This window comes from Hydra vulgaris, chromosome 06 (assembly GCF_038396675.1).
Source record: "Hydra vulgaris chromosome 06, alternate assembly HydraT2T_AEP".
In the NCBI taxonomy this organism is placed as follows: Eukaryota; Metazoa; Cnidaria; class Hydrozoa; order Anthoathecata; family Hydridae; genus Hydra; species Hydra vulgaris.
Window position 1 is genome coordinate 12,212,501 of NC_088925.1, and position 16,860 is coordinate 12,229,360.

The window sequence follows — 16,860 nt, forward strand, 5'->3', positions numbered from 1 at the left end:
CACAAAAAGCTACATGAAGAAGCATCTAAAAAGCGCGCATCTGCTACAAAAAAAAAGAATTCTGGTAACAAAATTGAAAAATCATCAGGCTCTTCATTTAACTCACATTATAATGGACCTTAAATAGATCCAGTTATTAAAAAAAAGTATGATTGTTCAGTGCTTAGATTTATAATTGAAGATGGAAGATCATTTGAGACAGCTTCTGAATCCGGCTACATTAATTTGTGCTCATTGTTTACTCAAGTGCAATACCATCCAACACACCTGACAACTTTGTCTTAAAATTTGGCTGATACGATTGATGATCTATATAGTAGCTTCCAAAAAAGTACAAAACAGCTTTAACACAAAAAGTACAAAAAATAAATGTTTGTCACAAAGTTACTTTTGCTGAAGAAATTATATTAAACGCCCTGTCAAAATTTGACTTAACTTCAGATTATATTTTATGACACTACTCTTAGTATGTTGTGCGCACCTAAACTTCTTGGAATTGATTGGCTAGGCTGCTGTGCTCATAAACTCCAACTTTGTGTGAAATCAGCTATCCACAACCAACCAATTTTTGTGACATTAATTAGCAAAGCAAAGTGGCATTGTTTGCTGATGATACTACTGTTTATTTTTGTCATGATAAAAAGCTAACACTCTCTGATTGCTTGGAGGGGGCATCTGAGCTTGAAAAGGATCTCACTTCTGCTACAGCATAGGGCTCACATTGGCTGGTGAACTTCAATTCAGATAAAACTCAATTTTTTTCAGCCAATCGTTATTGCAATAATTTAGATCTACCTATATTTAGGAACGGTAATGTGGTTGATGAGTCATCCACTCTTCATCTTCTAGGATTAACTTTTACTTCCGATCTTTCTTGGAAACCATATATCAAATCAGTTACAAAGTTAGCATCTGCTAAGGTTGCATGTCTTTATCGTGCTTAACACTTTCTTACTCTGGATTCTATTCTCTATCTCTATAAATCTCAAATCCGGCCTTGTATGGAATACTGTTGCCATATCTGGGGCGGATTTTCTAATAATGCCCTTTCTCTTTTAGAGAAGTGCAAAAACACATTGTAAACATAGTTGGACCTGCTCTTGCAGCCGGCCTCCAACCATTATCACATTGTCATAGTGTTGCTGCTCTTTCTCTTTTCTACAAATACTATAGTGGGCACTGCTCTAAAGTGCTAGCGTCTCTTGTGCCATCTACTAAAATTCATTCTCGTGTTACTTGTCATTTAATTAAGTCTAATCCTCCAAAAACTCTTATTCGTCTAGTTTTTTTCCTTAAACACCAGTTCTTTGGAATTGGCTTCCTTCATCTTGCTTTCCTGATTCATATAATTTGCAATTCCTTAAGTTGTCTGTCAATCGTTATCTTGCTCTACAATCTTCATCTTTTCTCTTCCAGTAACTTCCAACTTTAATTAGTGGTTGCTTGCTCTTGTTGGAAGCGAAGATGTTTAAAAAAAATAAAAAAGCTCTTAAAATAGTTGGAATTTTTCACTCATCATCAGTCGGGCAGCAAATATTAGACAGACAGGCATGACAAGCATCAACAAGTATCAGATTTCTAAGGAAGTGCTAAAACCTCTAATTGATGTGGAAATGCAAGTTAACAGCATTTCTAACTTATTGAGATGGATTTAAAAAAATCGTGGTTTTATAAAGCTTGCTCTAGTTGAGCGCACACAGAAAAAAAACTGTATGAAAGTGCCACCGACTTGTCTAACTGAAACACAAGTGCAATTATTAATAATTTCCACTCCTATTTTAAATGTAGTATCTGAAACCACTACTATTTTACATGCAAAAAAAAATGTGAACATTTGTTTAGTTTTCTGTGCATTACAACTTTGAAAAATTGTTTTCGCTCACTGGATAAAAGACAGATAACTAAATTTGTTAATAAACTTTTTATGCAGTTGGAAATCAGGTTTGAATTAAGTAAGATGTTTTTCTTATCGCTACTTTCTTAGACCCTCAATTTAAATCAGCATGTTTACCTTGGCAGAGATGCAAATTGTTGAATCTTATTTAATGGTATCTGAAAAAATCACAATTTAAGTATTTCTATGATTCCTGATGAAATTCGACTTAAGGGAACAAATTTCTCATCTAAAACAAATGGAGATAAAATGTTTGAATACGTTTCTAAGAGTACCCTACTGAGAAAGAACTTTAGATCAGCAATTAAAATTTGAAATTACTGCGAACACCAAAGAAAAAACATTTGGATATTTAGGTTATCCTTTTTTTTTGCTGGAAAAATAAACATGTTTTTCCTTTATTATCTAAAGTTGTATTTGATCTTCTTGCTGTACAAATTACAAATTGTTCATCAGATTGCGTTAACTCTGTAGGAGGAGGAGTAATCAACATTAAATGCAATAGCCTTTCCAAGAAAAATGCAGAAAGGTTAATTTGGGCTTAAAGTAACAAAAAGAGCTTATTTGAATAACATTCTTATTACATTGTGTAGTTTAATATCGTAAGAGTTAGAGATAAAAAAAAAACTTATATTGGGATATTCTTAAACCGGTGATTTAATTCGAGATTCAATTTGATTCATGAATCAAGTGCTGCTTTGATTCGAGATTCGATTCGAAGCCAAAAATGCTGATTCACAGGATCCTTATATATATGTATGTATATATATATATATATATATATATATATATATATATATATACATATACATATACATATACATATACATATACATATATATATATATATATATATATATATATATATATATATATATATATATATATATATATATATATATATATATATATATATATATATATATACATACAAATATACATATGAATATACAGTGGCAGCACAAAGTGAGGACAAATCCGACAGAATCTAGCATTTTTTACATTTAAGAGGTTCTAACGAAAGAGATTTTAGGAGATGTATGTTTTCTTATCTAAATTATTGAACACTACATACAGAGTGAATACATATGTAAAATAAACATTGTTTTATTAATATTTGGTATGGTATCCACGAGCTTTAATCACACACCTCATACGGCTAGGCATTGAGGCAAAAAGACCATCGATTGTTGTCTGTTGAATATTGTTCCACGCGCCTCGTAACAATACCCACAGGTCATCCAAATTGGATGGTTTCTTTCCCTCAATGCTCTTAGACATGACACTCCATAAATTCTCGATGGGGTTCATGTCTGGACTCTGAGCAGGCCAGTCGAGCATGTCCATACCATTTTGACGAAGGAAATTGGTTACCTTCTTTGCTTTATGGCATGGCGCATTGTCATGCTGGAAGATAAACCGATTTCCTTGTCCAAACAGAGTATCAGCAGATGGTAGCATTGAGTCCTGAAGCACCCCAATGTATTGGCCTTGGTTCATGGACCCAATGCACCGATACAACTGCCCTACCCCGTGTCCAGACATGCACCCCCAAATCATAACACTACCACTGCCATGCTTCACAGTTGGTGCAATACAGTCTTTTTTTAAACTTTTCACCAACTCTTCTTCTAACAATCAGTCTCTTTGCCCCACAGAATAGTTGAAATAAACTTTCATTGGAAAAAAAAACGTTTTTCCAGTCCTCGACAGTCTAGTCTTTGTGCTCCCTGGCAAAGACCAACTGTCGCAGGACATTGGCGGCAGAGAGCAAAGGTTTCTTTGCTGCCACACACCCTCTTAATCCTGCTTTTTGTAGTCTCTTCCACACAGTTCTGGAGGCCAAATTAACTCCATGTTCCTCCGACAGTCTCCGGCTTAGTTGTGGTGCAGTCAGGCGATGATCCTGAAGTGATATGTGGACCAGCACCCGATCGGTATGAGCCGTCGTCTTCTTTGGCCTTCCGGAATGTGCCTTGCCTGCTGTAGAACCTGAATTCTGATATTTCTTAACAATTTTCCAGATGCGGCTTGCAGTAGAACCAAGAATTGTTGCAATTTTACTATAATTTTCACCATTTTCTGCCATGAAAACAGCACGGAGATGCTCTTCCTGGGACAAGCGACGATATTTTACCATTTTTTCCACAACCAAAAATACTGATATTAGATCATTAAATTAAACTAAAACAGACAAAATAATATTAATACTGATAGTGAAGCTGTCAAAATGGAAGCAGATGCTAATAAAACACAAAAAAATTGGCTAAAGTAAAAAAACTTGGTGGAGAAAACCTTAAAACTCAATAGTTACCCTTGACTGCTGGTTCTCAGTAACCATATCGAGCTTTAGATGACCTTAAATGACCTTAAATGGTATATACTGACTCAATATGTGATTGGTAATACAATGAACACATATTTTCTACCAATTAATAATGATGACATTAATATCACAATGAAGGCACATCACTTACCTCTACTGTCTTGTTTCCTATGCTTAAAATATGATAAACAACTTTCCAATGTGTTATATTAATTTATCTAAAAAAGCATGTGCTTGTTGCTAAGGTAAACAGGAAGTGCAAAGATATTGACGTGTCAACACAACAGAGATCAATAAATGTAGCTATGATGCTTTCATCTGGTAATTATTTGGACAAAAGTTGCAGTGATTTAATTTCTGCTGTATTTGTCCTTACTTTGTGCCGCCACTGTATATATGTATATGTATATGGGCAATTCAACATTGTAACATTTGACATTCTTTAAGCTATTAAAAATAATTCAAAAATGGAAACGACTTACAACTTTCCAGAAATTTGAAATACTATCATGTAATTTAGTACCTAAAAGTTACAGCATTAAAGTCTTTTACTTTTTTTGAAAATTAACTCTACGTAGCAATACAGTCATAATGCTTACTTTTTACCACATCTGAACAAAACAACTTTGTCAAGCTTAATGCAGCGAACAGTATGGTAAAAAAAAAATCATTTAGTGTGTGTATTTAGCACATATTGATGTTATTATATGCTGAGTTTTATAGTTATTACTTAAAGTTTTATAAGCATTTTAATGTTTTTTTATCGTGTTGGTCGCAACCGTGACAGTCGAAACGAAAAATTTAATGTTTAAAAACAATAAATAAAACGATACAATCAATGATGTAAGAAAAAAAGTATAAATGGTTAATAAAAAACCATGTATATTAATATTAAAAAATACACTTTAGCATTATCAAAGTTCTTAATTATAGGTTTATACGACCCTTACAACATTAAAACTGTTTTTTTTTAATAACTTTTTTGCTTTAAAGTATTTTTAAATAGTTAAAAAAGGAGTTACAGAGTTTAGTATGTGTTTTCATAACTTTTTTTCTTTTTTCTTTTTCCCCTCTTTTTTGCTTTTTTGTATGTATGCATGTATGCATATATATACTATTGACTTGTTATTTAGCACTGTGTAGTTCATATAACTTTTGCCCCAAAGCTGGATAAAGATGAAATTGAGAAGAAAGCTCTTGACTTACTCAAAGAAGAAGCCACAATGCTTGAGAAACAAAATTTGGCTGAAATTGCTCAACTAGAAAATGCTGTGAAAGAAAAAAAAGGAAAAGGTACAACTCCAAAAGAAAAGAAAAGCGATTCAAAAGAACAAAAAAAACCTTTGTCAGTAAATACTTCTAGCAAACCTATTTCCGATCGCAGGTTGTTTTCTGAAAATATACTTGAACACAAATTTTTATTTAAAACAGAAACCTAAATGATATGAAAGCTGTCATTATAGTCACAACATAGTTTTTTTTTTAAGATTATTCGAGAAGAATGCAGAAAGCTTGCTCCAAAAAACATTTGAGGGTTCTTTTTCAATCTATAAAGTACCATGTTTCATTGCACCTGATAACTGCCAAAAAGAAAACCACAAGCAATAGTATGTAATAATTTTTATTAATAGTAGTGTTTATTAGTATATACTTAATAAACTATTATTTATATGCAATTATTATAACTTTTATAAATATTTATTGTAATACGAGTAGTTTATATTTGATATAAATTATTAATATTGCAATACATTTTGTATCTTTTGGTCATGTGTTAATGTTCAAAAAATTACCAATATTTTTTTTTTGTATTTTAGTTAAACAAAAATTTGTTTAAATAATAGAAAATTAAAAAGTTATTAAGATTTAAAATGAGTTTGCAAAAGTTAAAATATTTTATCAGTTAAAATTTAAATTAATGTATTTGATCAGTTAAAATTTAGAATAATGTATTTAGTAAGTTAGATGTATTATATTAGTTTATAAATTAAAAACTTAAAAAAGAAAGTTATAAAGTTTTGTATTATAAGTTGTATTATAAACTGACTGTAATATCGCTATTTGGTGAGCAGAATTAAACAAACAAGAAGTAAATGATAATAAAAAATTTTGATGGTATGCTTTTACACATTTTTTTTTTGCATTCATTAAAAAAAAGTTATTTTATATTAAAAAGAAATATGACTGAATTTGTAGACATAAAATGAATATTTAGAATGTGAACAATTTAACAATGACAATGGGTCTCTATTATCTAATTTTAAGAGAACTAGAAAAGAATAGGGCCCTGTTATCAAGTTTGGAGAGGACTGATAAACGTTTAATCATAATACTACTATTTGATAATAAATTAATATCGATTCCTGTTAGAGGTTTTATTGTGTATTTTTTATTTGAGAGGTTTCATTCTTTTATCTTTTATCTTTTCTTCTTTATTTCATATTTCTATATTTCATCTTTTATCTTTTCTTTTTTCTTTTTTTTTAAGTGCTTAAGTCGTATATTGTATTAAATTATATTAATACAATAACTTTATTTATTTACAATAAACTTATTAAATTGTATATATTTTTTTATTTATTGTTTTCATCTTTAATAATTGATTTTTTTATTAAGCAAACAATATACATTGTTTCTTGAAGTACATTGTCCATCAATCAGGCCTGCATTTTTGGTTTTTTCAGCTGATCGTGATAATATTGTTAATTTTGGCAAAGTTTTGATAGGTAAACACTTTTTATAAATTTTTTTGTGAAAGCCATTTATTAAAATGTTTCCTTTAGTCGCCATTTTTTTATTTACTTATAGAATTTTATATAACATAGAGTTTGTATGTTTTATACAATATTATAGAGTTTTGTATGCATAAGAATTAATTAATTTTTAATGTATTCAAAATTTGGTTAAGAAATACTCATACTGGGATAGCAATTGTTTTATAAACAATCAATAAAGATTGTAATTGCTTAGTGGTTAATGTCATTCACCCACAAATTTTTCTATTCAGATCGTCATAAATTTCAAAAGTTTGGTGATATGTTAACCCAAAATTTTTGATTGTGCAGCAAGCACCTTACATCTTGTCTCCAGTCCTCTGCCTTGATAATTTTCAGTCCTCTGACTGAAAACAAGCATTAAGTTAACTCTTGATGTCATAGCAGTCAAAAAGTTCTCCTTCAGTAAAAAAGTTGCACAGCTCCATTGCTTGTTAGCAATATACTATAATTTTTTTTTTTTTTGCAACTTGCAGATTTCAATTTTCAAAAGAGATTCAAGAAAATCGCTTTGATCTTAGGGTAAGGTAAACTTACATAGCAAGTCTTTTAGGTTACACTTTGTGATAATATCGGAAACATTGTTGCCTGTGAAGACTATTTGTCACTCTTCCTCGTCATAGGTAAATTGGTCACTTTCTGAATCAGATTAAAGTAACAATTCAGAAGGTTTTAGGGCAGGAGCATAGTTACATTGAGAAATTTGACAAATAACTGACAATCAATTAAATGGTATGCTTGTTCAACCAATTTAAGTGTTGAGTGTCAGACAAGCAAGAGTAAAACTGTGTTATGTGAACACTTTGATCTTTGATTTATTTATTGTGTTATTTTGTTTGTTTACTATTGGCACAACAAACAACAATGCTGGACCAGAACATTTAAACCATTTAGACAAGGAAATGGAACAATTTATGTAGGTAATATCATGAGACCAAGGCTTATCCTAATGGCCAACCTTATAGCCAAAATAAAGATAATTTCTTAACATGTTCTGTAATATTTTATAAATTAAATTATTAGAGTTTATTACCACCAATTTCTGGTTGTTTGCAGCCTTGTTGGCTGCTTATTGCAGTTGGAAGTCAATTTGTATAAAGTATAAAAGTATTAGGATATTTTTTATTGAGAAAATTGTTTATTTTTATGGTAAAAACTAAAATACCAATAAAATGTAATGAATTAGCACAAGCTGTAATAAAGTTAGTTTATTTTTTTTATATCTAAGATTCTTTGATTCATTTTAATTTTCAACTTTCCAGACTAACAGTTATTGATTGGTGTATTTTAAATGATAAGACAGTAAAAAATCATTAAAACATGGAAGCCATGTTTTCTTACAGTTTCTGTTTTTTTTTTATAATAGTATATATATAAAGATACTGCATATTGAATAAGTGCATTAAGATTTTGTACAATTAAGAAATATGAAACTTTTTTCTTGTTATTTTTATATGATTTTTTGTCATTTAACACCCTAGGCTTCTAAACTACCCGCTAAAAAATGAGGCGTTGATTTGATGTTGATTCAATGTTTCTCGTCAACATTGATTCCATATTGATTTTTTGTCCAAAATGTTAGCCACTTATCAACGTTGATATGGTGTTTACAAAAAACGTTGATCGAATGTTGCTTTTCAACGTTTAATCAACAATCATTTTTTCCTGGTGATTCAACACTGATTTTTATAATAGCCGACGGTATTTTGATATCGCTTTTTGATGCATATATCAAAAAAATATATATCAACAGTTTACGAAATATATATATATATATATATATATATATATTTAAACAACTTTAAAATGTATTCTACAAAATAGAGTGCTCAATGTTCTTAAAAGAACTGAGCAATTATAAATTAGTAGAAAATCACTTAAGAAATTTTTTTTTCATTTAACACTGTATTTCATCAATAAAAAGACTCATCAGAAATGCTCTCATCAATAAAAAACTCAGTATTTCTGATGAGTCTTTTTATTTATAAAACACAGTGTTAAATGAAAAAAAACTTTGTTAAGTGATTTTCTACTGATTTATAATTTATATATATATATATATATATATATATATATATATATATATATATATATATATATATATATATATATATATATATATATATATATATATATATATATATATATATATATATATATATATATATATATATTATGTATGTATATATATATATAAAATATTTGTATATAAAATTTATACATATTGCTCAAATCTTAATTTGTTTTGTAAAAAACAGGCTGTAAATAAAGGATTTAGCAAAAAAGTTATTGATAGAGCAATTCAAAGCTAACTCAAAAGAATAATGAAAGAAAGTAGGCACTACATTAAGTAAGAAAGTTTTTTTATTGAATTTAACACAAAATTTACATTTTCAAACAATTTATTTAGTGTTTGCAGCATTGTTCATTTTCAAAACTTTTCGATTGAGTCGTGTTCCTGATTGACTTAAAAATTTTGAAATGCCTGAATAACATTCGCAAATTTTTGCATCATGATGCTGTCGTGTAATCGCATCTAAATCAAAAATTCAAATCAAATTTGAAAAAAATCAAACTGCAGAAATTATAGCAAATAGTTACATAAATGACTGACTAGGATAAACAAAATATATTTCCTGTGAAATAAAAAATCTAAAAAAATGCATAAAACCATTCTTACCCACTATCATATGATACAGGGTGTATGTTTTAAAATTTATCTTCAATGAACCACTTGAGACATTAAAACAGGCCCCAGCGTCCTCGCTCATCAACAACTTTCCAAAAGCAAAAGCCAATTTATATTACCTTCACAACAACTAAGAGAACTTATCTATTATTAAAAAAATAAAAATTACTTAAGGGTCAGAACACATATTATGTTTATTCTATATGAATGAAATTATCTTAATTTCAATACATGGATTTTTAAAATTGACTCTTGAATCACTTTTCTCTTTTATCTATTTTTGCCATCTAACTCAACGCAAATCTTTTTTGAAAATCTTTTTAAAAAAATGTAGTAAAATAAACAATATTATTATTATTTATGTAAAATATTTTGTAAAAAATTAACCATGAAAAAATACCTAAATGGGAAAAATAAAAAAAAAACTTTTATTTAATTTACCCTGGCAAGACAAATGTCTTTCTTTGCTATCCTCTTTATCCAAAACACAATTTTTAGAGCCATTTTCTACCTAGGTATAGATAAATTATACATACAAAAATTAAATAAAATTTTTAAACATTATATAGTGATTTTTATTTAAACTTGTCAACAAACATGTATTTATAAAATATTTGTCAACAAAATTATATTCTATAACATATAGTTCTGATTTCTATTAATTTTTTTACTGCACACGCACACAGATTTTAATTAGAACAAAAGCAACATTAGGACTTTTTTTTACCAATATATTTGAAGACAACATCATTTTCCCTTGAGATAGATTAATTTCTTTCGAGAAGTCATTGTTATTTTCAGCAACTGAAAAGCTTGCTATTTCACTGTGTAAATGGGGAGTTAATATTGATTTAAAAACATCTATAATTCAGTAAAAAAATAAGCATTTTATTTTAACAAACCATTATTTTACTTTTACAAAAATAGTTAACCTGCTATATTTGGAATCACGTTAGATGTTCTTTAGCTATTTGAACTATCAAAATAGTATCTTCCGTATAGTTCTTCATCACCAATCACAATATCTTAATCATTTTCACAAAATGTCATTGCTGTCTTTCTCCTTTAATATAAACTTTACTTTATAAACAAAAAAAGTGCATGATTTGTGTAATTCTTTATTGCAAAATTTTTTATTTGTTAAAAACTAATTTTAGTAAAATTTACTTTTGCTTTGTCCCTTTTTTCTCTTCGATGTCAGTTTCAATATTTGAAGTATCTGCTGCTTTCTCTAAGTGTGACTAAGCTTCTTCATAAACACAAATCTATGTACATAAAATCATTTATCAATATCTAATGAAGATGTAATTGAAATTTTTGCGGCAAAAGCAGGCCCTATGAGAATGGAGTGCAATTGGTGCACCGCATAAAAATTAATGAATTTTAATGAAAAACCCATGAAAATTAATGAATTTTTTAGTTTTTAAAAAACACTAAAAGTTTAAAAAAAAACTAAAAACATAGTTAAAAAAACTTTTTTTAATCGTTGGAAATCTTCTTTAAACATTCTAAAGACATTTAGAACATATAATTTAAACAAATGCCCATTGGAATATTGGATTTAAAATAAGTGATATTAAATGAGACTATAGTCATATTGTAAAGCAGGCCTAAAATAAATTTGCACCAGCACATGATTATCCTCTTCAGTGCCCTGGTCAAAACATACAGTTCAATATCTAATTCAATTATTTTACATTTTTTTATAGTAATATGCAAACCTGTAGTGTATAAAATCCTAGCAGGGTATATCTTCCAATCAGAGGTTGATGCCTGCAAGGTTGTGACAGCTTTGCGAATCGCAGCGGAACTTTTAAATGGCAGCCAGAAGCATTTCCCATCATTTTTCATCCAACTTTTAGCAATCACTTCCACTTCTTTAATTTGTCCATTTAAAGTTTAACAATGGCAAATGAAATTTCAATATTCTGGTGCAATTTAATTCTAAACAATCTTATATAAGTTACAAAATAAAATTAAAAATACATTAGAGATTAAAAACAATGAACTTTGTAAAACGCTTTTTAGATTTATTAATGTAAAACACCAGTGTAAATATTTTATTATTTCTATAAACATACCAGGTATTTGTTTCACACAAAAAATTTATAAATTAAAATGCATTAAACTCACTTAAAATTTGTTCAATGAACTACATATTTGACAAATTTACAACAAATTTTACAAAATGACACATGCACAGACATTCTTTAAAAATTGATGGTCTGCAAGTATAATCAAAGTTTGTGTTTTTAATTCAAGAAATCAGTGATCATAAGCAATATCACAATGTCTAAGCACAAAAAAAGCATAACCACCTTTTTAAACAGGTATCATCAAGCCTTTCTTCAAAAGTTCTTTTTTTTTCGGAAAAATTGTTTTTAGGTTGGCTAATGAATTTACATAACAAACGTCTAAATAAGATGTTTCAAAACAATCAGGAAAAAACTTTCGAACTGAATGAGGATTTAGAGCCTTGCATTTTACAAGATCTACCAAAACCTCTTCTACTAAAATAAACCCTTTGTCTTGAATAAAATAAACTCTGTCTCATAGATTTGATGTGATCTTTTTATTTACCACTTGGGCAGAAATTTCTTTACCATTCCTTTCTCTAAGAAAAATATCCAACTTTTTTCTCTCATCTAATTGATTCACTATTTGGGCAACAGTCTGATGTGATTTTCGCACCATTTTTTAATTCAACCCAAAAAGTTTTCAAAAGGAAAAGCTGATAGATGATCAAGACTCTCCCCAAAGTTAACACAATCATCAGCTAAATGAATCATGCTATGAACATTGTATGTTACCAAGATCTCCCCATACAAAATTTGTACTTCTCTGACAAACTATATAAGCAGCTGTTTAGCAAATGCCACTTACAATTCATTTTTGGCCATTTTATTAGAAAGCAGTATGTGCATAGCAATTGAAAGAGAAATAAATAAGTCATAGTTTTATTTATTTTTCCTTTTTAAAACAACAGGTCCAGCATAAAGCAGAATAATCGAAACTCTGTTGCTTTCCACTTCTCAAGTTCATTTAAAGAGCGTGGTCTATGTTGAAAATTGGATGGTGTATAACTTCGTAAGTTTATGAGTTCATTTGAAATACTGTCTTTAACAGATTGACTTATTTTAATACATCGGGGACCTTTACACCAGTTTATTAGAAGTTTTTTAACTATCCCAAGACATATAAGGTGCATATAGTCTAATGGGAATTCAGTTACCATTGGGAAATTTAACTGAACAAGTGGAGAAAGACTCTCAAGCTGGTGACCTTCTTTATAAAAATTATTTTTAAAAGCCATGTCAGTACAAAGTAAAGTAGTCGTTTTCAATAATCTTACGCCATGTTTTTGTGTGCCAACTGCCATACATCTTTCACAGCTATGATAGCCACTATGCCCTATAATGCATTTAACAAATGCTCTTGCAGACGCATCACAAACAAAAGCTTTAATAGTCACCAGCAGCTGTTTATACCCATTAGTTTGCAATTTTTTCATTTCAAGAATAAAATCTTCAAAGCACTCATCCAAATTGTTTGGTTTTCCCTGACCATGCCAAATTGCAACAGCATAGGATCCTTTTCTGTTAATTGTAACTAGTATAGGCCAAATGGAAGTCTTTTTTACTATTGCACATAGGTGCACCATCAATACTTACAATTAGATCAAGCTTTTCCTTATTTCCAACTGTTGATATGTAATAATCAATTGCACTTTTAACTCCAAGATATATATAATCGCCTCCACTGACATATAAAGCATTAACTTTTTGAAGAGATTTTTGTAATGTCTGCCAGCATTTTGGTATAGATGGAGTAAATTTATTTAAGTGAAATAAAAGTGCATTTAAAGCATCATCTTTTATACAGTATTTTAATAATGTGCATGCAATGTCGTCAACATCACAATAATTAGATTCAACTTTACTTAAACAAAATTTGTTTTCTGGCGAAGTGATTGAAAACATCAATATATCACTGTGCACATCTTCAGAAACTTCAAAAATCTTTTGAATGTCTAAATCTAGATGAACGCAATTTCCTCTACCAACAATGTTGCACTCTTCAAGAAGATATTTTATTCTTTTTTCAGTATTTCGTTTTTCTTTCATAAATTCTCTCATATATAGGCTTCTGTCATATTTAGGCATTATTATCTTTATTTTATTACATCACAAAAGAAAAAAAAATAAAGGCATTATTATTCTTATACAGAAAAAATCAATTTAAATTGCATTTTGTACTATATGATTTAGGTTTGCAGTCAGAATTTATCAGGCAAATACTTGCAGCCATTAATAATTTGCTATGATAATAGTAATGTTATTATAATAAGCATTAATAAGCCAAATTGCTGCTAAGTTGTGACTTTTTCATGTTAAATTGTTAAAATATTTATATTAAGATGTTCTATTATCCTCAAATAGTTAAAAAACTACCCTAATTTCATTAGGATAATCTTTATTCAAGAACTGAAAAAATAATTACTTAATAAAATATATGTTTTTCAATAAGTTTATACTCATTTTATACCGTATAATACAATTAAAATTTGAACAAACGTTTTATAACCACCAAAAATAACAAAAAAATCCCAGCAGAAAATGCTCAGCAAATTACTGTTAGTAAACGGCTCAATAAATTTCTTTTTTGTCAACAGTAAATCAACGAACGCTCAGTGTTTGTAAATAAACGTTGATTTGCTGTTGATAACATTGCTGTTGCTACAACATCCATTTATGGTTGATCGCCGTTGATCGCTAATATCAACGCAAAATCAACGTTGATCAACATCAAATCAACGCTTCATTTTTTAGAGGGTAGGGTGTTAAATGACAATTTAATAAATATTTAATGAATTTACAACTTTTATTATAACTTGAATTATATTTATTATAATTCAAGTTATAATAAAAGTTGAATTTAATTTCAACCTGAATTTATAATTCAGATTATATTGAAATTCAACTTTTGTTGAAAACTGAATTTTATTGTAACATTAATTATATTTATAATTTAGTTTAATAGAGTTTAAAATGTCTAGTTTTTTTTTATTCTATAGTTGTTATATTGCTGTTATCATGCAGTTTGCACATTACTTAGTTATTCAAATGTTTATTAAGATTTTAAAAGATATTGATACCAAAGTATTTTTCAGAGGTTTTGGCAACAAGTTAAATTCTTTTTGCATTGCCTTGTTGATCGTACACAGTCATAGATTTGACCATGTACAATCTACAAGATATTAATAAATAGACATGGCTTTAAATTAGCTAGCACACTTATATTTGTCCAATGTATGTAAAAATATTCCAAACGTTGATTGTTTTTCCGATCTAAACCTGATGTTGATCTAATGTCTAATGTATAGGAATCAACGTTGATCTAATTTATATGAATTAATGTTGTTTAATGTAATTTATATGAATTAATGTTGATCTAATGTATATGAAATAATGTTGATCTAATGTATATGGATCAACGTTGATCTAATGTATATGGATCAACGTTGATCTAATGTATATGGATCAACGTTGATCTAATGTATATGGATCAACGTTGATCTAATGTATATGGATCAACGTTGATCTAATGTATATGGATCAACGTTGATCTAATGTATATGGATCAACGTTGATCTAATGTATATGGATCAACGTTGATCTAATGTATATGGATCAACGTTGATCTAATGTATATGGATCAACGTTGATCTAATGTATATGGATCATTGTTGATCTAATGTATATGGATCAATGTTAAATATAATATTGTGCAGTTGTAAAATATAACATTGAGTCAACTAAAAATACAATGTTTTCCCAATGGAAAATACAGCGTTGTGCACATATAAAATGCAAAGTTGAAGCAATGTAAAATATGTAAAATGTAAAATACAATGTTGCATCAATGTAAAATATTACACAATGCGGACTTATAATACATTGTTGGGCCAACATTGTTTTTTGTTATTAGCGATGTTAGGTTTGTAACCAAAATGATATAAAAACAACGTTGGCGCTCGATGTTGGGCCAACGCAACGTGCAACATTGTTCTAACATTTTATCAATGTATGTGTGTTAGCTGGGGAATGACAAGGCAACAATAAATAGACATGACTTTGAATTTTCTTGATATTTATTTTTATTAGCTAAGTTCCTCTCCATGATGATATCAATATCCACTTGTTCTTGGCCTTTATTTTTGGAGGTACTAACAATGCTAAAAAATTTGGTATCGTAAGCATATATTTTGCAAAAGGTTTTTTTTACTAAATGAGGAAGGTCATTAATGAATAAAATGAAAAGTGTGAAGCCAAGCATAAAGTCTTGTGTAACTCCACTGTTTCTATTTAGACAATGTGTCGCTGAGTATGATGTGCTAGGTTCTGTTGAAGACAAAGGGTTTAACTCAGTTTAAGAGATAACCTTTGATAACATACATCTTCAAGATGTACGGTATCATAATAAAGTTGGTAATGTATATATAAAAATGTAAATATAAAAGTGTATGGGCAAAAAAATAATTACAAAGTATCAAGTATTCATCTTTTTAATTTAAAAATTTATGATTTAACACACATTTAAAAAATTGTTTTATGCATAAAAAACTGTGGTACCTATGTTTACCTATGTGGTACTTTTAAAAAATAAGGTGATTTTATATGGAGAGGCCCATAAGGTTTTTCTATTATATACTAACTAAAATTGATTTTTTTAATATTACAATTAGAGTATAATAATATGAAATGTAATTTTCAGGTAGGAGATACATACAAACTGTTACTATAGAAAATTTAACAGAAAAATCATTATTTGTATCCTTTTTCTTTATAATTTTCAATATTTTTCGTTGTAAAGAACTCTTTTTTTATTATTATTATTATTTAAGAAATTAAAATTATGATATAGTTGCACTTTTTCATAAAAAACTTCTTAAATAAACTAAAAGCTTTCTTCTTCTTGCCTTGATCCCAGTGGTTCCTTTGAACTTGTAAGTAGCTTTAAAGAAATAAAACCATATGGATTTGGCTTTGCTAAACTTGTATTTTCTCCTACAACAAACAAACATGTAAGTTAATGTTAAATTTTTATGAAATTCAAGTGTTTAATATATTTTAATATTATATATATATAACACCATAAACACTAAATGTAATAATTT

General features: G+C 28.6%; 1 protein-coding gene and 1 long non-coding RNA gene across 2 annotated transcripts in view; one reads left to right on the plus strand and one right to left on the minus strand.

The window, feature by feature from the left end:
* LOC100210707 (cilia- and flagella-associated protein 74) overlaps positions 1-16,860 on the plus strand; it is a 114,809-nt gene that overhangs the window by 73,893 nt on the left and 24,056 nt on the right. Inside the window, exons 27-31 of the mRNA XM_065799233.1 lie at positions 5,354-5,604; positions 5,708-5,827; positions 6,837-6,946; positions 16,458-16,513; positions 16,648-16,767. Coding sequence (XP_065655305.1) covers positions 5,354-5,604; positions 5,708-5,827; positions 6,837-6,946; positions 16,458-16,513; positions 16,648-16,767 — 657 coding nt within the window. The remainder of the gene's footprint in view (positions 1-5,353; positions 5,605-5,707; positions 5,828-6,836; positions 6,947-16,457; positions 16,514-16,647; positions 16,768-16,860) is intronic.
* On the minus strand, positions 10,715-11,538 carry LOC136081651 (uncharacterized). Its single transcript, XR_010638980.1, has 3 exons — positions 11,405-11,538; positions 10,851-10,948; positions 10,715-10,746 (listed from the first exon to the last, which is right to left on the minus strand). It is a non-coding gene; the product is annotated as an uncharacterized LOC136081651 (long non-coding RNA).